Source organism: Pygocentrus nattereri, chromosome 7 (assembly GCF_015220715.1).
Source record: "Pygocentrus nattereri isolate fPygNat1 chromosome 7, fPygNat1.pri, whole genome shotgun sequence".
Taxonomy (NCBI): domain Eukaryota; kingdom Metazoa; phylum Chordata; class Actinopteri; order Characiformes; family Serrasalmidae; genus Pygocentrus; species Pygocentrus nattereri.
This window is the reverse complement of record NC_051217.1, coordinates 15630664-15653816: the sequence shown is the minus strand read 5'-3', so window position 1 is coordinate 15653816 and position 23153 is coordinate 15630664. Positions and strand designations below refer to the sequence as shown.

General features: G+C 38.4%; 1 protein-coding gene across 4 annotated transcripts in view; it reads left to right on the top strand.

Annotated features, from left to right (window-relative positions):
* Positions 1–23153, top strand: part of LOC108432182 (protein mono-ADP-ribosyltransferase PARP6) — a 34708-nt gene that overhangs the window by 815 nt on the left and 10740 nt on the right. Inside the window, exons 2-17 of one of the 4 annotated variants that reach the window (XM_017705971.2) lie at positions 6304–6441; positions 6874–6951; positions 9882–9976; positions 10642–10702; positions 10819–10909; positions 13001–13067; positions 13255–13404; positions 14054–14204; positions 16715–16846; positions 19067–19162; positions 21196–21288; positions 21746–21871; positions 22071–22133; positions 22552–22619; positions 22731–22779; positions 22945–23057. In XM_017705971.2, coding sequence (XP_017561460.1) covers positions 6439–6441; positions 6874–6951; positions 9882–9976; positions 10642–10702; positions 10819–10909; positions 13001–13067; positions 13255–13404; positions 14054–14204; positions 16715–16846; positions 19067–19162; positions 21196–21288; positions 21746–21871; positions 22071–22133; positions 22552–22619; positions 22731–22779; positions 22945–23057 — 1436 coding nt within the window. In that variant the 5' untranslated portion in view covers positions 6304–6438. Of the gene's footprint in view, positions 1–6303; positions 6442–6852; positions 6952–9881; positions 9977–10641; positions 10703–10818; positions 10910–13000; positions 13068–13254; positions 13405–14053; positions 14205–16714; positions 16847–19066; positions 19163–21195; positions 21289–21745; positions 21872–22067; positions 22134–22551; positions 22620–22730; positions 22780–22944; positions 23058–23153 lie in introns of those variants that run through there. The other 3 variants (XM_017706048.2, XM_017705888.2, XM_037540072.1) reach the window with 3 other exon arrangements.

The following is a 23153-nucleotide window of genomic DNA, read 5'->3' as shown; positions in this document are numbered from 1 at the left end:
ACTGGACGCTCTGTAGCAGCTGCACATGGGCCTAAGCTCACCATGGCCAATGCCAAGGATATGCTGGAGGACTGTGGAGCAGTGGAACTGAGTTCTGAGAACCTATAACTGGGATGAGTTGGAGTGACTAACCAACATCAGTAGCAGACCTCACTAATACTCTTGTGGCTGAACGCAATCATATTCTCATGGCAGTGTTCCAACGTCTAATGTAAAGTCTTCCCATAAGACTGCAGCAAATGTGGGGCAAACTCTATTAGTACTCTTTATTTCAGAAGAGACCTTATAATTTGCACATATAGTGTGTGTTGTGAGACAAGAATGCTGGAGATCAGAACAGGATCACCACTCATCCCTAGACCTGTAAACAAACATAACCTGATGAATTTAATATGAGGCCTGGTGATGTCACATGAAGAGAGCTGAGCAGTTAAGGTTGAAACAAGATGGCACTAATGTGGAGAGAGACCCGGGATAGGAAAGAGTGATACAGAGAGAGAGAGAGAGAGAGGAAGGGAGAAGGGAGGGCTGATAGAGAGAGCATCTACCTTTTAAAACTATTATAATTGATTGATGCTGAATTCAACACAGGTAAACATACCTATGCATACATGAGTGACCTGTGGTTAAGGCAAGAGATCAGCAAAGAACCCTTAGAGATCCAAGTGGATCTAGTCCCAGTTTCTACAGTTTTGTAAACATTATATCAGTGTACTCACACTCTCAGAAACACTGCATTGGTAAATTTTAGTCCCTCAAGGTACAAACAATAGAAATGTACCCTCAAAGACACAACATGGTCCTTAAGGTCCATTTATGTATCTTAAGGTACATTGCATTCACTTTCTCAGGGGAATGATACATTTTTTTGAGAATATGCATTAAAGACATCAGCTGTTGCTGTCACATCTCACAATGTATTTCACTGTTCTGTGTTCAACACTTCCTTTTTCTCTGGGTATCAACAGTGACTTTTTGTTTCTAACAGTATCTGAGCTCAGGAGAAAGATACTTTCTCTAGATAGACAAAGCACTTCATGTAAGTCGCTCTGGATAAGAGCATCTGCTAAATGCTGTAAATATAAATGTAATTTCCATTCAGTTTAAATTTATATGGCCCTTGTTCCTTTAAAACTTTGACATTGCATACACAGCAGTACATTCAGAGACTTTGGCTTTGTCCCACTGTGCCACCATGTTTACTATCACTATATAAAAGAAGCACTTTACTGTCTTTGTTGTTGGATGCACTGGGATAGTTGAGGGGGTTCATGCTATGTTTTCTGAAGGTGGAAAAATGCATGGCACACTGCACTTTTTTTTGTTTGAGATTCATGCTGCATTTTTTGTCATAACTGATAGTCAGCTCTGCTAACTTGGCTGTTGTTTTGACATGTATAGTCAGAAAGATCTGGCACTTTTCCCTTTAGAAAGTGATCTACTGTTAAGTAGCAAGTGTGATTCTCCCATAACCCTCACATAGGGTTACACAGTTGATCCCTAGTTTACATGCTTTTATTTTAGTCAAGATGCTGAATGAGGTTGTTGGCTACATCGTGTATTGAAAACAGAATAGGAAACCTACAGTAACTCTTGTGGCATGTGGAGGTCAGACTGAAAAATTGTGGTTTAATTTTGTCCTGCTGTATTCCAACCATAACATTATTCTGGTTCTGGTTCAGTGATGGATGAATTCTTATTTAAAAACCAAGCACATTCACGCAAACATTCAACAGGTGAAAGTTTTGTTTTATTATATTTCACTGTATTGTCCAGATGCTTAGAAGCATGACATTAATGGTAAATTACGACAAAATTTCTTGCTTTCCTGAATATTACAGAGAGCACAATACCACTTTTGCTTTTCTGATACTGATACCGTTCAAATCCTCATATTGATGGTAAAGAGTATTGGCTTTACTGGTACCAATCCAATACTTTTTCTTTAAAAAATTAAGCTTTATAAAGAGATTGAAGCACTTCACCTAAAAATGATCCAGCATTTTCTGATTTTACCCGATATCAATACCCATTGATCCTGACATGCCATCTCTATTATTACTATACTGTATAATGCTATTATTGGTGCCATAACATAGTGCTGTGTTGGTTACAAAACTTGCATACTCAGTTCTCTAACCATCTATAAAATAACTGCAGTGATCAGATATGGTCCTAACACTGTTAACCTCTGAAAGACCATATATGTGGTCCACAGTTCAATTCCTTACTTTTATAACAATATGAATTACATATAAATTTCATAATAGTTCATTAATTATTGTTATTAATTTAAAAACAGCAAAAAAACCCTATTAAACCTGCAGTTTAAGGGATTACAACCCCAATTCCAATGAAGTTGGGATGTTGTGTAAAAAATAAATAAAAACAGAATACGATGATTTGCAAATCCTATTCAACCTATATTCAATTGAATGCAGTACAAAGACAAGATATTTAGTGTTCAAACGGATAAACTTTATTGTTTTTTGCAAATATTCACTCATTTGGAATTTGATTAGTCTAGTACCCGCTCTCTATTACTACGAAGCCACGCTGTTGTAACACGTGCAGAATGTGGCTTGGCATTGTCTTGCTGAAATAAACAGGACATCCCTGAAAAAGACGTTGCTTATTTGGCAGCATATGTTGCTCCAAAACCTGTATGTACCTTTCAGCATAATGGTGCTTTCACAGATGTGCAAGTTACCCATGCCATGGGCACTAACACACCCCCACACCATCAGAGATGCTGGCTTTTGAACTTTGTGCTGATAACAACTTTTGCGCTTGTGAACGACTGAGCCTTTCAGGGATGCTCCCTTTATACCCAATCATGACACTCACCTGTTTCCAATTAACCTGTTCACCTGTGGAATGTTCCAAACAGGTGTTTTTTGAGCATTCCTCAACTTTCCCAGTCTTTTGTTGCCCCTGTCCCAACTTCTTTGGAACGTGTTGCAGGCATCAAATTCAAAATGAGTGAATATTTGCAAAAAACTATAAAGTTTATCCGTTTGAACATTAAACATCTTGTCTTGGTAGTGTATTCAATTGAATATAGGTTGAAAAGGATTTGCAAATCATCGTATTCTGTCTTTATTTATGTTTTACACAACATCCCAACTTCATTGGAATTGAGGTTGTAAATGCATACATCTTTTATAATAATCATTGAGCAAACTGTTGTCAGCTGCTGACCCCAAGGGGTGACTAAGCAGGCTATTTTATGGTATAGGCCAATATTTTTATTTTATAATATTTTAAATCAGCAGGTTGCTTCAAGAAATTTAGCATTATTCATAAGCCTTTTTAAAAAAATGAATTGGATAATATTGTGTTATAACATTATAGATTGAATAAAACTCAGGACACGCACACACTCCCCCACACACTTCACCATGATTCATGAAACAGTGACACAAACCAGCAATGTCTGTTGCTAGGATACATCTCTACAAGGTGGAGAGTCAGTGATTAAGAGGACGGAGAAAGAAAGCGATTATAAAGTGGTGTGATTAGGCAGAGGAGAGACAAAACGCTCTTGGTACCGAAATACTGATTTAAAATGAAAATGGAGGGTCCAGTTAGTTTTATTATCAGTTTAAATCACAGACGTAAATTGAGTTCAACTCATTTTTCTTCCTTGTCATGAACATCGGATTCCTCAGCCAGCACACTTAAAAATACAGGTGCAAAAATGAGTTCACAACAAAGCCAAAGAAGACCCTTTTGGTTTCCTAAAGACCAAGAATGGATGGTTATTTAAAGAACCATTTTTGTAAATTATATGTTCAAGGATGAAGAACCTTTAGAGTCTAAAGAATCTCCATGTAGTGTAAAGTACTACACCTATTTTCTCTAGAAATGTACACGCAAGCTAAGAATCATTTTGGGGCTGAGCAAGATGTAAGGTGCAATTTGATGCCATTTGTTTTGCTTTACTTTACATGTTGGCTTGGCTACATTGTAAATGAGGGTTTCCCCTTAATGTACTGTGAGTTTAAATAAAGCTTGATTGATTGATGGATTGATAGTTCAGTTTAAATCTACAGGGCCACACATTGGCCCATGTTCCATAAAGTTGTATAAAAAGCTCAGATGTAACCAACTTTATTGACATACGAATGACTCTGCTTCCTATTCATGAAAATTTTGTATGACGTAAAAGCAGAGAGTAGAGATTTAAGCAGAGATTTGAGTGCAAATAATAAACCAGCTTCAGTGCATGAAATTTAAGCGCAAATCCCTAATTTACATATAATTTACATGCATGTGTTTTTTATTGTTTTAATTTTGTCGGCAGTGTCAATAGTACAACCCCAATTCCAATGAAGTTGGGACGTTGTGTAAAACATAAATAAAAACAGAATACGATGATTTGCAAATCATTTTCAACCTATATTTAATTGAATGCACTATAAAGACAAGATATTTAATGTTCAAACGGATAAACTTTATTGTTTTTTGCAAATATTCACTCATTTTGAATTTGATGCCTGCAACACGTTCCAAAGAAGTTGGGACAGGGGCGTGTTTACCACTGTGTTACATCTCTTTTCCTTTTAATAACACTCAATAAGCGTTTGGGAACTGAGGACACTAATTGTTGAAGCTTTGAAAGTGGAATTTTTTCCCATTCTTGCTTGATGTACAACTTCAGTTGCACAACAGTCCGGGGTCTCTGTTGTCATGTTTTGTGCTTCATAATGCGCCGTTTGAACATTAAATATCTTGTCTTTGTAGTGTATTCAATTGAATATAGTTTGAAAAGGATTTGCAAATCATCTTATTCTGTTTTTATTTATGTTTTACACAACATCCCAACTTCATTGGAATTGGGGTTGTATAAAACAAAAGCACACTGTAATATGTCTTTAAATGGAACATGAAATAGTTGCAGTTTTTGTTTTTACCAATATGCTGGTAAAATAAATGCATCCACTTTGGTAGGGGATTGCCATTTGCACAAATTACTAGTATTATTGTTAGTATTATAGTATTATAGTTAGTATTTTAGATGATATTGATCATTTTTGGTTTGTTAACCACAAATCAGTTTTTTTGGGTTGCTAAACTATTATGCTCATATTTATACGCACTCCAGCCAGACATTGATGTATCTCTATGACTGAACAAAGATGAAATTGATGAAAATCAAAACTGTTAGAGAATTCTGCGTCTGCTCATTTGAAGGTCAGTTTTGAGTGTATACAATTTTGATAAATGAGGGCCATTATTCCTATCAAACTTATAGTCTTGCTGGCAGTACATTCAGAGGCTTAGGCTTAGGCTTTGTCCTAAAGTAGTACTGAGTTTTCTGTCACTATAAAAGCCACGTCTTGCTATCTTTACTGTTGCACTGTGAACGACTGCATTTTTTTGAAGGTGGAAAAACATGAGGTGCACTGCATGGTCTTTTTTGCCGTTTTTTGCATTAGTATTACAGTAATAGCATTAGTCGTGTTGTAACTGTCTATCAGCTGTGCTAGGTGGTGTTTGGATGTGTACCAGCAGATATCTCTGGCACTTCAATGTTCTGCTGGTAAAAAAACAATCTAAACTAACAAAAGCTTCTTTGTGTTTATGTGGTGTAAATTTTGACATGTGGAATCAGGAGATCAATAAAAAAAGAAGTCTGCTGCTTTTTGATCAGATTGTTCGACACAGATGTTTATGAGGTAGTAAAATTGACCACTTGGCCATTTTGAGTTTTGCAAAAAAAGACACACATGGGGTACATAAAACCATCACAATAGACAGTAGAAACCATAAAAATGTGTTTATATGTGTTTTTTGGTCTGCAAAAAACAAATATAGTGTGAACCTTGCAGTGAGTGTGCACACATTCATAACAGAACTCAGATCGCTACGGAAAACGTATTGATTTAACAATAAAATGCGACTGAAGTGTAAATGACAACACTATTCATGTGTGTACTTGCTAAGAGGTTAGTTTATTAGATCATATTCTCTACATAGCATGTAAAGGTAACAATGTCATTGAGATATCATGTTCATGTCGTAATAATGGAGAAGTGCAAAAGCAGCGTGTTAAAGGGTTAGTGAAGTATTTCTGTGAGTGTACAATTTTAGATACTTTGTCTTATTTTAAAGAATAGTGTCTGGGCTGATAGAGAGGAAACAATAGCACCAATCAAGACACATCAAATGACACGAACCACGAAAATGCTTAGAGCAATATAAGACAGTATGAAAAACAGCGCAATTTGAGGTAATGAGCTAATTTAAGAAAAAAACGATGTGCGTAGTTTTGGGTTTTTTCTGTTTCTTTGTCTGCAGGCACACCGAGAGAAGCAGAAGGCACAGAGTTCCAGGCTCCACCTGAGCATTGTGTTCTTTGGCTTTGGGTTTTGACGTGAAATGGATGGAAACACTCTAACCCTCTCAGAGCTGCCTCTGTGAAAGACTGATCCAATGGTAAGACTACATCTTCAATTAGGAAGTCAGTACACTGAGAACTTTCTTTTCACTGAGTCTTCTTTTGGCATGAAATGAGCTGCGGTGGTGTGTTCTAGGTGATAGCTGCTTTGTTGTTAAATATATAAATGTGCTGTCTTTTGCCTTTGAAAGTCAAGACAAACTCTTCAGGGAACTGCTTTAAAGTGATAATGTGACTGTTGTCTGGAAGAAAACACTGTAGCTGACAGTTCTTGAAACAGGAAATAGACGATGTAGCTCCACCCCAGTTAATACGGCACATAGCTCTCTCGGTGTCGGTCGAGCGACTCTCAGCTCACATTGAAATTCATACTCAACAATGGGCTGTTTAGTAGGGTTATATTGTTAGTGCTGGTTAAGATGTGTGGGCATTAGAGACTTGTCTTTAAAATGGCTGGTTGTTTTCCTAAGGACATCAAAGGCCAGTGCTGGACGGACGAGGAATCGGATGGGGAGAATGAGCCGGAGCAGTTCATGTATGGAATTCAGGTAAAAACTTATTAAAAAACTGCTGAAAAAGCAAATTAGGTCATATTTACTTTTAAACATGATTAGGTTTTCATGCTGTAGTCCTGTAGTATGATACTAATATTAGAATTTTTAAGGTATAAGACTAAGCATCAACAATACAATACATCAGCAATACAGTAGTTGAACTCAATTAAGTTTGGATATTGTCCTTCCACTTTAATTTAATATTCAAAAATCTATAATTAATGAGAGTAAAAAAAAATCATTTTTCCCAATGTACAAATATTTGTATGGTGACCTTTTTTTTTTTTTTTTACATTTTTGAGTATGGAAAGGGTCAGCAGTAATATACTGCTCAAAAAATTAAAGGGAACACTTAAACAACACAATATAACTCCGAGTAAATCAAACTTCTGTGAAATCAAACTGTCCACTTAGGAAGCAACACGGATTGACAATCAATTTCACAGCTGTTGTGCAAATGGAACAGACAACAGGTGGAAATCATTGGCGATTAGCAAGACACACTCAATAAAGGAGTGGTTCTGCAGGTGGGGACCACAGACCACTTCTCAGTACCTTTCTGCTTTCTGGCTGATGTTTTGGTCACTTTTGAATGTTGGTGGTGCTTTCACACTCGTGGTAGCATGAGACAGACTGTACAACCCACACAAGTGGCTCAGGTAGTGCAGCTCATCCAGGACGGCACATCAATGCGAGCTGTGGCAAGAAGGTTTGCTGTGTCTGTCAGCGTAGTGTCCAGAGGCTGGAGGCGCTACCAGGAGACAGGTCAGTACACCAGGAGACATGGAGGAGGCCGTAGGAGGGCAACAACCCAGCAGCAGGACCGCTACCTCCGCCTTTGTGCAAGGAGGAACAGGAGGAGCACTGCCAGAGCCCTGCAAAATGACCTCCAGCAGGCCACAAATGTGCATGTGTCTGCACAAACGGTTAGAAACCGACTCCATGAGGATGGTATGAGGGCCCGATGTCCACAGATGGGGGTTGTGCTCACAGCCCAACATTGTGCAGGACGCTTGGCATTTGCCAGAGAACACCAGGATTGGCAAATTCGCCACTGGCGCCCTGTGCTCTTCACAGATGAAAGCAGGTTCACACTGAGCACACGTGACAGATGTGACAGAGTCTGGAGACACCGTGGAGAGCGATCTGCTGCCTGCAACATCCTTCAGCATGACCATTTTGGCAGTGGGTCAGTAATGGTGTGGGGTGGCATTTCTTTGGAGGGCCGCACAGCCCTCCATGTGCTCGCCAGAGGTAGCCTGACTGCCATTAGGTACCGAGATGAGATCCTCAGCCCCCTTGTGAGACCATATGCTGGTGCGGTTGGCCCTGGGTTCCTCCTAATGCAGGACAATGCTAGACCTCATGTGGCTGGAGTGTGTCAGCAGTTCCTGCAAGATGAAGGCATTGAATCTATGGACTGGCCCGCCCGTTCCCCAGACCTGAATCCGATTGAGCACATCTGGGACATCATGTCTCGCTCCATCCACCAACGCCACGTCGCACCACAGACCGTCCAGGAGTTGGCGGATGCTTTAGTCCAGGTCTGGGAGGAGATCCCTCAGGAGATCATCTGCCACCTCATCAGGAGCATGCCCAGGCGTTGTAGGGAAGTCATACAGGCACGTGGAGGCCACACACAATACTGAGCTTCATTTTGACTTGTTTTAAGGACATTACATCAAAGTTGGATCAGCCTGTCGTGTATTTTTCCACTTTAATTTTGTGTGTGACTCCAAATCCAGGCCTCCATTGGTTAATAAATTTGATTTCCATTGATGATTTTTGTGTGATTTTGTTGTCAGCACATTCAACTTTGTACAGAACAAAGTATTCAATGGGAATATTTCATTCATTCAGATCCAGGATGTGTTATTTGAGTGTTCCCTTTATTTTTTGAGCAGTGTATATGCACTATAGTGTAATCTGTCCAGTGGGACATCTGAGCTACTAACATGTAAATATTGTCAGTGTCTTTATTCATAAACAGCATAAAACAAGCTTTGTTCATGTGTGATTGTCCTAGCTTTATTTATCTTAGAGATTTATACATTTTTCTATGTTTTGAATGTTAGCCCGTCCTCTGTCCTGATGCTGGATATACAGGTCCATGTTCAAATATAAACAGTAATATGATTAGGTGCCCCTTCGATTTCCCTGTAGTGGCACTCATGTGATTTGAAATCCCATGATAACATGCAGGATAATAACCACTAATCTCTGAGTCAGATTTCCATAAAAGAGTTTCTCCCTTTGGCTCAGAATGTGGACAGATATCTAGTTTGGGCTTAAAATCAGTCACTTAAAAATCTGACAATAAAGATTACAGACAGTTTGACAGAGGATTACAGACATATTTGCATATATGCTGCACTGTATTTGCATGGCTTGGAAGGTAAATACCCAAATGTTTCTGAGAAGCAACACTCACAGTCTCTTAGTAGTGGTTTACATCTATGGTGCATATGGGTTTGTGTTAGGTTTTCACTATTTCACACAACTTTCTCTGTCAGCTCTCATACCTTTCTAATGCAGCTCAAGGGGCTTTTACAAATGCATATAAGAAAAATCAGAAAATAGAGAAAATAAAGGCACTGCATACTGAAGGAAAAATACAATTAAACAAAAATAATAATACTTTCTTAACATGTCAAATAATGCAGCAAGTATAAAAATAGAGGAGCTTAAGAACATCGAAGTTAAAATAATGAAAATAATTTGAAAATCGACTTATATAAAAACACGTCTGCAATGTAACAAACATTTTCAGTGTAAGGCCAAAGTACTTGACTTGAACATGACTAAACATGATGACTAATCAGTTCTCCAGAACAGTGTTGGTGCTTCAGTACAGGGTGACCACTGTAAATTAACGAGTCTGAAGGTGGGTGCTTTAACAGCTCCGTGTTCTCCTCCTCCTGCAGGGCAGCTGTGCGGCTGATCTGTATCGACATCCTCAGCTTGATGCTGACATTGAGGCTGTGAAAGACATTTACACAGAGAGTGCTGTGTCTATCAGGTACTGTGAAGCTGTTTTTGTGTTCTTCCCTGAACATTGCTTCATTAAAATGTTTTGCAGTAGCTTGTCTGCGTTACCTGTCATAGTTTGGAGACACCCAGCTAAATGCTTTTAGTACTAATGAGTCGTACTCCTTTGCCAGTTTGCAACAGTTTGACATTTAAAAAACTGAGCAGGCATATTTGGGAGGAAAAAATATTGTATATAGTGCTGTATGGGAAGATGTTTGGATTAATGTAAAACTGGTCGTTGAAAATATACACACATATTTTCGCAAATATCTGTATTATGTAGGGATTATTTTTGTTATTTAATTCTCAAAAAAACAAAGAAAATCAAATGCTACTCTGAGAATTCCAAAAGAAGGAAAAGTGCAGTACAGCAATATGTCTTGAGCATCTGAAGAAAAAAAAAAAAAAGCAAGTTGTATAGGTAATAAGCATTTATATGTTAAGAAATACACTACAGTAAATTTTAAATGAATTGTGTTCCTCTGTGATTTTAGCTGTACTTTGATTCTAACCATATTCTTCTATTCAAGATATCAATTACTTTAAAAATAAACAAAAAAAAACTAAAAGGCTTTATTAAAAGTTTTTTTCCTGTATTTATGTTTGGCAAAGTCAGTTACAACTTCATATTTCTTTTATACCCAATTTGAACAGAGAGTACGGGACAATAGATGACGTGGATATTGACCTTCATATCAACATCAGTTTCTTGGATGTGCGTACTCTTTCTTTTCTATCCCCTGTATACACTCGCAGAATGGCCTGTCGACATACGCATCAGTTCTTTTGCTGTAGAAGTAATTATTGTGCCACATTTTGTGTTGTTTGTAGGAGGAAGTGGCCACAGCATGGAAGGTCATTCGAACGGAGCCCATTATCCTCCGACTCCGCTTCTCCCTTTCACAGTACCTGGATGGACCAGGTAATCAATCAGGAGTGTGTGTGCGTCTGCCTGTGTGTCTGCCTGTGTGTCTGCCTGTGTGTCTGCCTGTGTGTCTGCCTGTGTGTGAGAGAGAGAATAACAAGAGTGAGCCATTTTATTAGTCCTATTTTTGTAAAGCTACATGTTTCATTTCTTAACCTGAAATGTTTTATTTCTTTGTTTACTGAGTTTAAGGTTAGGATTAGTTTTAATGTTAATTTCTGATTCTGGGATCTAAAAAAGGAAATATATATGGGCTTTTTTTCTTGTTATTGGTATTGAGATGCTTTAAGTTATCTTTGAAATCATAACTGTAATGATGATTTAACCATGATTTTATCATGTGCCCTTTAATTTCTGTAAATGGACTATGTGTCTGAACGTGTATATTTGCTCTGTGAAAATTTGTCCAGTGGGCAGTGCGGAGCAGTAAGATGTGGCTATCAACCTGTGATTGCGCATTTTGTCATTATTTCAATTGACAGGTGAACCATACTGTACTTAAGTAGCTGGAATGTATGGGTGGAGTTAGAAATAGTGCAGACCATTGATTGGTCAAATGCAATCATCACAAAATCGCCACTGCAATCCAACGACCACGCTTCGAAAAAAAAGCTTTAGTTTTGAGTCTTTGACTTATTAAAACTAAATGACAAGTAAAGAGTAAACCAGAACTGGAAGCTTCACCATTGTTGCTGCTGTTGTTTGTGTTTACCATTAACACTAGATCTGCACCAAAAAATCATGTGACTACATAAGCACCGCCTTCTTTTTCACGGTTCCATTGTGTGGTGGGAAGCGAATACAGGTACTTGACCATGGTACGAATAGTTGTCGGTTTGGATATGTGACTGTATTGTACTGCCTGATAGAAAAAGAAAATTGGGCTAGGTTTGGTTTTCTTACAGGAAACAGTATAGGCAGTTACACTGAATAGAATTTTTGGACATGATTGCCAGTTGGCCATTCCATTGGCTATGTTTACATGCAAAGATTTTTGCCAATCCGTTTGAATAAATTCCGATAACAGATTCAGACTGAGATGTTTTTATGCTCACTCTATTCAAAAGTCTGATGGAGAATCTTCGACATGCATGCTACAAGTAACCCGATGTGAAATGATGCGCATGCGTGGAGTAGCGCTTAGAGTAACCGTTACCATGACAGCGAGCATCACGTGAGGTCCAGTCAGGTCCACTGTGTTTCCAGTTGGCGCGCTTGTTTTTAATGGCTTTAAACTGATGTCAAACTCAGAAAAACGTCTTTCACATATACTTGTAAAGGAAGCGGCGAGAGGAAGACGTGTTCTGAGACACATAAGCTGGACGTCCGTCCCACCATTTAGAGGTTTACCCACCTCGTTCAATCGGATAGAAATTGTATTCTGAATGGCCTCAATCGGATTAGTCTACTCTGATTGAGGTGTTTACATGGACGCATTTTATTCTGATTGAGCTGTTAGGCGGATTATTAACCGATTATCAGGCTGCATGTAAACGTGGCTGTTGAAAATCAAGAATGTGTAGGATTTGAGGCAGCCACAAGAACATTAGTGAGGTCAGTTACTGATGTTAGACCGTTAGTTCTAGATCACAAATGCCACTTTAACTCATCTCAAAGGTACTGGATGGAGCTCCATCACTCAGTTCCTCACAGAGAATGCAGTTCTACTGCTTGATAGCTTAATGCTGGGAAGGGTTTATACTCCTGTAGCTGGTGCTTGGCATGGTGACCTCAGACTGATGTTTGGCTGCTCCAGGGTACCCCCTTCTATTAGCAATGTTTTTCTATGAAGATTATGCAAGATTATGTTGTGCTTTGAATGCCTGTGTCAATATGGCCACCTTAAAATATTTAAGTTACTAATTAGTAATTGTTATTAAATATGGGGTATCTGAATACTTTGACATTTGGTGTATATATCACGTTCTGACATTATATAAATCCATTATCCAACCTCTGTGTCTGTGTGTGTGTGTGTGTGTGTGTGTGTGTGTGTGTGTGTGTCCTTGAGTTCTTCTCTTGTTGTAGACTCGTCGTTAGTATTAGTAGATTACTAGAATTTGTTTTAATCATGACTGTCTGTGACAGAACCATCAGTGGAAGTGTTTCAGCCTTCTAATAAAGATGGGTTCAGCCTCGGACTTCAGCTGAAGAAGTGAGTCTTTCTGGTTCCTGTGATTTATTTTTGGTGCTTTGACAGTACAAAGGCAGCATAAATAGCAGTTTTCTGTTTTGTGGTTCTTAAAATTGCAGTATCAGCTTCCCCTCTGCCTTTTTTTTGAAAGCTCTTGCTGAAATAGTGAGATGCTTTTCGGCTGCTCTAACTGCGTCTTTTCCACCAGGATCCTGAGCACATTCACCTCCCAGCAGTGGAAGCATCTGAGTAATGAGTTCCTTAAAGCCCAGCAGGAGAAGAGGCACAGCTGGTTTAAGGCTGGAGGGACCATTAAGAAGTTCCGTGCAGGCCTCAGCATCTTCTCTCCCATCCCCAAGTACCACAGTCATTTTTGCTTTCTTATTGCGTTTAGCCACAAGCCTGCTGTTGTATCGAATTTCAATTTATCAGGCTGCAGTTACAACACTAAGTAATTACAGTAGCATTTAATATAACTAATAAAACCTGGGAGGTTTGTTCCATATAGTTGTAAACCTTTTTAAAGTGAACCTGCACATGTCCTCTGAGTTTTTATGTAATGTTGATAGTGGTAAACTAGTGGTTAATTCAAAAGTGCCTTCTTTGAGAACTATTTTGCAGCCCTTTTAAATGTTTCTCTCCACCATGAGTGAATTTAAAAATATTCTAAGCCAGACATCAGGCAGCATATTATAACCATTTTATGTAAGAGCTTTTTGTAATATAGGTTTTAGGGGCATTTAATGCTCCAGAGGTCTGGTTCCTATCACCACCACTTGGAACAATTCTGACTCTGTAAGCTGCTCTTGAACGATTTTGCACTCTGAATGACTTTGTTAAATGTCTTATATGAAAAAGTTGTGGAGATTCTTTGAAAAATCTCTTGACTTGCCCTCTTAATTGTAATGAACAAATCTCCACGTGCCCTTTTACAACCTCTTTAATCTGTGCAAATAGTTCATGTGTTTGAACATGTTTATTCACCCTGACCTTGGTCATGTCCCCAGTTCCCCCAGTTTTCCACTGATCCAGGACACGGTGCTGAAGGGCAAGCTGAGCGTGCCCGAGCTGAGGGTCAGCAGGCTCATGAACCGCTCCATCTCCTGTACCATGAAGAACCCCAAGGGGGAGCTGTTCAGCTATCCCCCAAACAGCCAGGTCAGACACAAAGCCTTTCTTTCTGCACTCGCCCCTTACACACAGCTCTGTCCTGCCTGCTTCTCCAGTCCTCTTAGCTCCTCTGACCAATGGGAGACCCTGCTCTTAATTACAGATCAATTCTGTCATCATTCCTCCCAGAAACACTTGTAAGATGTTGAGTACTGAAAGACTGCATGATGTTTAAACTTAAAATGTGGCTCCAAACCAGGCCATATCCACCCTAAATGTATTTTTTTTTCTTTTCGGCATATCAGTAGTCTTTCGTATGATGTAAAGACATAAAGAACGCTTTATGAAAGCTTCATTAGTTTATCAGGTACACCTACCATACTCAGTATGGCAGTGGTGAACTATGACTGTTAGAGCTAGGCCTTCAATTTGGGATATAAACGTTAAACCTTGGTCAGAAACAAGGAAAAAACAGCTGTGTCATATTTACTGCCAGTGACACATCTAGCTTTTCCATAAGGCATAGTGACATTTTTCTCTCATAAAATTGGTCCCATCCATTGGATTCAAAAGCTGATTGGTTGAGTTCCTAAGGATGGTGGTGGTTAATCTGACATGTTAGATGTTCTGTCCAACTTCCAAAGGCCAAACCAAAAGTCCTGATTGGACAATTTTCTGTTTTATATTTTAGGAGTTTACCCAATTTGTTTCCAACCAAAACTTAACAATTGAAATAAGAGTATTACTACAATACAATACTGAAGATTCCCTCTGCAGCACTGTGCAAAAGTCTAGCAACCCTGCAAACTGTTTAAATATTTATCTTAGCAGTAAAGTATGCCTTTAAGTAAAAAATATATAAATTGGAATAAACACAAATACTTGTAGTTAGAGTAAAAAACAAGAATTTCTTGTTTTCCCAAAAGTTATTGATATCTTGGTTAGAAGAACACCGTCTCAATTCCTAACTTCTTTGTGCTCTCCAGCCATTTCATGATTTTTTCAAGTCCATCAGCAACACACCTGATTTAACTGAATGAAGGATTGATTGGCCAGTAAATATGGTAACTGGAATGACTAGGCTTCTTGAAGGAGACAGTCTAATTGTCTAACCGGATATTTGGATAATTATTCAGAGTTACTAGGTGAATACAAACACTTAAATTTCACTATAATGTCACATCTTTAGGCAGGAATGTAATTTGGGGAAAAAACTCAAAGTACCAGTCAGTTATATGGGGTACAGGGAGGTATAAAGACATAAAAAGTATATTTCTGGCTGTCATCCATCTGTAAACTGAATCTGGACTGTAAAAGAAAGCAATGATTTCATTTTTATAATTTACTTCTCTATATTAACATGTGATATTACAGTGAATTTAATGTTTTTGTAGTTACCACCTTGTTACTCCAAATAATTATCAAATTATGAGATATTTTACGGTGTCCTTTTTCTGTGTAGCAAGGATCTTCATTTCAGTGGAATTCAGTTAAACTATCTTGGCACTTACCCTCCTTTTTACACAATATAGTTACACAGCACTTTGAAGGGTTTGTACCTGCACGTTTAGTCAGTTTGAGCGTTTGCCAACGGTACCTCTCAGATACTCAGTGTAGCATTTCTGTGTAATTTAGTTAAATTATCTTGGAATTTACCATCCCATTAGCCAAACTTATCTCATTTTCTGAAATGGCCTGAGATTATCATTAAGGTAGTGCCCTCAAGTCACCGGGGTGGTGACATTTTCATCACCTTTAGTTAGGGAACATAATTGTACCATAATCCACTTAAATTATATTTTTGTTGTATAGTCTCCACACACCCTGTCTCATCTCCAGGCTTTTTATTTTATTGTTCTGTTTTAAAACTTTAGGTTATGAAAAGATAGAAATATGCACTTTTCACCTGGAAAAACGTATTTAAGGTTCACAGTTGGACCTTATGGACAAGTTCTTACCTTTAAGGTTACATTAACATTATTTGTACTTTGGGAGATTAAATGTACCTGTGCAGTGTAATTGTCCTTTGATACAGTTTAGATGTACTCTGTAGGTGTGAAAATATTGTCCCATGACCCAGCACAACACACAACAATGAAACTACCATGTCAGTGACACTGCTGTTCTGAGAATGATCCACCCAAATAATATACTCAGCTGTGGTCCAGTTGTGGTCCTTTTGCACTGATTGACAAGGTGATACATTAGTCAACACATGAGCTACAGCCATAAATCTACAAAATGCACCTGTATGATAAACTAGCCAATGAGTATAGATGCGAGACAGGTGTACCTAATTAACTCAGCGTGGTGTTTTGCGTGGGTGTCCCTTCTACAGAGCGTAATAGGCTTGAAGGTTATGTGTATTCCCAACATTGCGGAACTGCAGATTTCCAGTCAAACCTGAATAAATGAGAAATGTTCATGAGCACTTTCATTCTTCAATTTAAAGTCCCCCTTCAGCCTCTCCCAGCCTCTCTTTCCCCCTCGTCTCCCTCTGCCTGTCGTGGCTGGCTGGCGCCCTTTCCCATAATGCTTTGTCTCCATTGACCCATCAGACTGTGGCAGTCCCGGCGGGCAGGGCCCCTGCGCAGATTACCACGCGGCAGCTGATTGAATTGTTTTTCTCATCCCAGGCGGGCGGACACTGCAAGAACATCCCCACTCTGGAGTATGGTTTCTTAGTGCAGGTACAGACGGCTCTGGCCCACGCCAGATTCATCTCTATTCAAGCTTTAATACAACAACGCTTTCCTTTCATGGTGTTGTTATTAATCATCGCTTTCGCCAGACAGCAGGAAATTCATTGCACAGTAGAATAACCTCATCTTCAAGCATGGCTTCTTAGTGTTCTAGCAATGGGACTGATTTCATTCATGCTGTTAATGTAAGAACTGTTAATTCATCAGTAAATATGCATGCCTCATGCAGCATTAATAATATATCATAACCCTGCAAAATCATTAGTGATGTGGCATTACAGTAGCTATCTCACATTTAATTTACTCATCTGTGTCTGTGATGTAATGTTTTGTCAGAATTTGGGTAAAGTATATGAGCTTAAGATGTGATAAAAAACTTTAAACTTTGATAAAGAAAGACAGCATGAGAAATGCTAATAAAAGCAGATGCTAATAAACGCAGAAAGCTCTGATTAGTAAATAATTTTTGAACAGTATTAGTTTGAAAACAGTAGAAAAATATGGTATTCGATGTTTTAACATATGATCTTTGTTTTCTTTTTTTGTTTGTAAATAAAATTTGATGTAATTCCAAAAGAAGTTGGGACTATAGCATATTTAGTGTCACATCACCTTCCCTCTTATCAGTACTTAATAATTGTTTGAGGACTGATCCAGTTTTAAAATACATTTTCATTGCCCTTTCTATGTTAGACTTGTCTTCTGATACACAACTTTACAGAGCCATTGTTGTCTTATTTTGTGCTTCATATTTTCAGCGGCAGAAAGGTCTGGTGCCAGTCAAGCATCCACACTCTCTAATTATGCAACCTTGTTGTTGTAACATGTTCAAAATGTGGCTTGGCGTTGTCATGTTGAAATTTGCCTGGGCGTCCCTGAAAAAGATGTTGTCTAGAAGGCAACATATGTTGCTCCATTATAATGTACATATCTTTCAGTATTGAAAGTTTCAGTATTCAGTATTCCAATCTGCACCTCAATACAGTGACAAACCCTAGCTTTTGAGCTTTAAGCTGGTAACAGTCTGGATAGTCCTCTTTTTTTGAGGCTGGTGAACACTACATGCATTTTTTCCATTAACACTGAAATCATCAGACCACAATACATGTTTCCACTGTGCATCAGTTCATTTCAGAAGTAGGTGGCTTTTATGGCTATTGTTCACAAAAGGTTTATATCATAAATTGCATTTGTAGATGCAGTGACGTACAGTGTTTATTGACAATGGTTTGTCAAAGTATTCTTATCCCCATGTGGTGATAACCTGGTATGCTTCGGCGATGGGTTTGTCTGAACAGTTGAAGGTCACTGTTTTTTCAACCTTTTCCTTTATGCACAGAGATTTCTATGGATTCGCTGAATCTTTTGATGATGTAATGGGTGAAAGGGTGAAATACCTAAATTCCTTGTAATTACTTGTTGAAGAATGTTGTTCTTTATCATTGCTTATAAGCAACTAAGCCTTTCCTGAATGCTCCTTATTTAAGATGTTTTGGGACAGTATTTCAATAAGTCTTAAATTGCCCCGTCCCAACTTTTTTGGAATGTTTTGCAGGTATTTACAAAATCAGTCAAGTTGATATAGTAAAATGTGAAATATCTTGTCGTTGTGGTATTTTTGTTTCAATACAAATCAAAGTAGATTTACAAATCACTGCTTTCTGTTTTCATTTGTGTCTGTTTTTAGGTTTGTAGACTAGTAATGAGCACAAAAGAATAGGATAAAGGTACAGCTTTAGTAAGTTTGCTAGCCACAGATTACCAAAATGATTAGTCAATACATCCACATTTAATTCCTTGACAGAAGCAAAGCAAACTTCAGTCCACATTGCTCCCAAGTGTTACATGGTAATGGCTGTGCCCCTCCAGAAAAAGGTCAACTTTCCTGTAAATATTTCAAGACATGTTTAACAGTAATTGAGTTGGTCCTGATGAGAGAATAATGCTACCATAATTTTATCTACCCCAAACAGAATGGCGTACAACAGAGGTTTGTGAAGTAATAAGGATTAGAAATCACACAGAATCCTTCACTGAATTTCTGAACTATTTAAATCTGTAAAAATCTGATTGTCCCTCATGACGTTGTGGACATTTTTTTAAGCTCTCGTGTCCTCCAGTTGTGCAGCTGTGAGCACTACAGCATGTTCTGTTCAGTCACTGTTCCCTTAAACCAATTCCTTTTTCCTCATTCCTCTTTCCTCTCAGATAATGAAATATTCGGAGCAGCGCATCCCCACGCTGAATGAGTACTGTGTGGTGTGTGATGAACAGCATGTCTTTCAGAATGGATCCATGCTCAAGGTGTTACAGACATAGCACACTGAAACTTCCTGTGGCTCGTACCCATTCACTATATAGTCACTGTTGTAACAAAATCTAATTTCTCCAAAATAATATCTCAACCTGTGAGGGAAATTCTACTTTTTTCCCAAAATTTTCATGTAATTCATTCATTGAGAAGTGTACAGTTGTTCAGAGTGTTCTGATGTAAAATTGGTTCATTGCAAAGAAACTTACTGACTCTTTGCAGTGGTGGTTATAGGAACCAGGGGTTGCAATGTTTATAGTGCATTTCGTTTATTTTCCACAACAACTGCTGAAACTACACCTGTAATCTTAGTTTTATATCTAATGTTAAAATGGTAAAATAGTGGTACATCTGAAAGAAAGAAAAATGGGGGGGGGGGGGTACTATTTTGACTTATAGCACCTTGCATGTACCTCTCTTCCATGGATTTCAAAAATTTTAACTTTTAGAAGTTTTAAAACTGTCATAAAACAATGTCTCAGGCCTCAGACAGCAAAGTCATAACATTTCATGTAATAACTGTCTGTGAGGGGGTTCCTGTCACTACCACTGTGAACAATTCTGACTTGATAAGTTTCTCTACAATGGCACATTTCACAACAAACCACTCAGAATTACTTTATTTATATCTTAACTGTTTAATTATAAAGATATAAAAAGATGGAATTCTCCTTTAACGTTAATGTAAATTGGTCTGAAGATTTTGAAGTAATTGTGGGCTGTTTATATTTTTTTTCATTCATCATGAAACACAGCTAGCATTTCCAAATGGTTTAGCCGCTTAATATTCCATGTTTATTTCATACAAAGGATGATTATTAAGTAAATACAGGGACTTCAATGCAAAATACTGGAGCTATTCTTAGGTTATAGAAGTATGTAATAAAACCTTAGGCCTGCCAGTGGGCCCATTGCTTGTTAAGGGGTTAAAGTGAAATAATGAAAGAAATGGACATATGAAGTCTTGATATGACAGTCACATATTACTTTATTGTATTAGGTCATTTAATAAAACTTTTGACCCATTTTTCACACTCACCCTCCCCCCACTCTAAAAAAAACCCTGTGGATTTGGAGAACCATTAAACCCCTAGTATGGATGCATAAATCATCATTTTTATAACCAATTCTGGTTCAGATTTCTCTAGAGCCAGTTTTTAAATTCTGAAATGAAAAATTAGTTACTTATTTAAATAACGTGAATTAAATAAAATGCTACAGCAAAAGTAAGAGGAAACTGGCTATTTAGTGCAGGAAGTCATGCATAATTATGCTAGGATATTTTAGTATGGGTATAGCAGCTCTATATAAATACAGTGCGAGTGCATTTACATGCTTCAAGTTATATGCCTCATAAAATTGTAACACAGATCATCCAAAATAAAAATAAACTAGCTTGTCGCTAATTGCATGTTTGAAGCTAAATCCTAGAGATTTTGAGTGCATCACTCGTGTACTTTGTAATAAAAGAACTGTCTGCGCATAAAAGCAAAATTTTATAATATTACGCAACTTGCAAAGCTGTTACAACATGCTACTTAATTTTCTTTTCTTGTTAAAACATTGCAGTTTATCCTGGAAATGTGATGATATTATAAATATGGGCCTGTTTACATCTTACAATAACATGCGTTTTTGATGATTGGGTCACTTAGTCCACAATCAGAGGTGGTCAGAGATGGATGTTGACAGAATTTAAAACAAGTAAAGTACGTCTTTTTTATCGTATGCAATTTTTCTTGCACACTGGGCCAATGAAAGTGTCCAAGCCGAGCTTGTTGACTCATAACGGGAAAAAAGTCAAATAGAAACAATGCGTGTGTTGATGTGCTTTTGACTCGAGAAAAGTGCATTCGGAACTTGCCAGATCAAACTTGTGCAAAGTGTAACTGGATTTTGGCCAGAGTGAATCCAGATGTGATCTTGAGATGAAGCACAAGTTAATGAACGGTGTAAACAGGCTCTATAAGATTGTAACACAGCTTTTCTCCTCTAATAATGCTGGTATTTTAAATGTCTGTTCCAGCCTGCGGTCTGCACCAGAGAGTTGTGTGTGTTCTCTTTCTACACTCTGGGAGTGATGTCGGGGGCAGCAGAAGAAGTCGCTACTGGAGCTGAGGTACACACACACACTCCAGCGTTCTCACATTTAAGTTCTTCAAGGACACTTGGATCTGCTGTAGTTATACAGTGGAGTTAAATGTAAATGACCAGACGGGTTACATACAGAATGAGAAATGCCAGAAAATGTTTGACTACTGTTTGGCTCGAAGCAAGTAAATTATTTATATTTCACTCAAGCCCCCTTTCCTAAAATGGAGATTCCAGTTTGATGGTGCAACATGCAGATTGAGCAAACAGAAAAAACAGTAAACATGCAAATTGCGTTTTGTACGTTCACCATGTTGTGTGCTGTTTGAAGGTCTCTGTTATTGCAGCACCAAAAACAGCTACAGCCTTTTGTGATAAGGATTTTAGAGGCTTATTTAAATTAGTACAGTTCATTGTTGTGAGTAAACTGAATTGTATTGAGTTTCTTTGTGCGCTGTGTGCTGTTTTTTAATGTTGTGGTGAAGGTGGTGGATCTGCTGGTTGCTATGTGCAGAGCTGCTCTGGAGTCTCCTCGTAAAAGCATCATCTTTGAGCCCTATCCCTCTGTAGTCGACCCTAATGACCCCAAAACGCTCGCCTTCAATCCCAAGGTGACGGACCATCCTTTATGTTTTACAGATCGCATGTATTTTTTGCTGTATATTTAAGCGAGAAATGTGACCATCATTTAGATGAGGAAGCTTAGCATTTGTTCACTTCGTTATTAATCACTCATTCTTCTCTTATTTTCTCTTGACCACCTCCTGGTTGCATGCTGTGTGTCTCTCTATGGATGGGTGGTCACAGAAGAAGAATTATGAGAGACTGCAGAAGGCACTGGACAGTGTAATGTCCATACGAGAGATGACCCAGGTATGGCAGCCAGCTACAACACCCATCAAGGCCCAGAACCTTTCAGTTTTGTCTGATATGAATTTAGGAAAATTACTCAGGTTCTTTTGGGTTAAATGAATGCTTAGCAGTTAGAGTTAGTACAGTCAAGCCATTTTTAATCCAGCCAAAATGAATCTGTCTTTGGTGTAACTGCTCTATGGGTGAAGCTGTCTTTGGTGTGACTGTAGGGGAAAAAAGAGTCTTTCTTTGGTGTAACTGCTGCGAACGAGTCTGTCATTGCTATAATTGTACTATAAGCATGCCTGTTTTTGGTGTAACTGCATTATGAATAAGTCTGTCTTTGGTGTAACTATAGTATGGGTGAGTCTGTCTTTGGTTCAGCTGTTGAAAAGGTGAGTCTGTATTTGGTGTAGCTATACTATGAATGTGTTTACAGGGATCATATCTGGAGATAAAGAAGCAGATGGATAAACTGGACCCTCTAGCTCATCCCCTGCTGCAGTGGTAAGTGATTAAACACTGGTAAAACCATCTTCACTACTTATGCATTTAATTTTCCATAGTTCAGGGTGCCTTAAGCATGCACTTACTCTCGTGTCCTTTCGCTGTCTGCAGGATAATATCCAGTAACAGGTCTCATATCGTCAAACTACCGCTAAGTAGGGTAATGTATCCTTGTTCTGCTGGTACTGGAGAAAGTGATTGATGTGTTAATATTTTGTATGAATGTCTTTCTAATTTTTGTTTGTTTGTGTACTTATCCATATGTCTTAATTTCTGACTCTCATTTGTTTCTCCATCCTTCCACCTGTGTAATATATCTGAGCAGCAGCTGAAGTTTATGCACACATCCCATCAGTTCCTGCTCCTGAGCAGCCCGCCTGCTAAAGAAGCTCGATTCCGGACAGCCAAGAAGCTCTACGGCAGCACCTTCGCGTTCCAGTGAGCCTCTCTTTCTGCAGTACACCACCATCATATTCCACAGTACAAACTCAGCACTCCAAGATATAAAACTACTGCAACTTTGAAAATATGTTT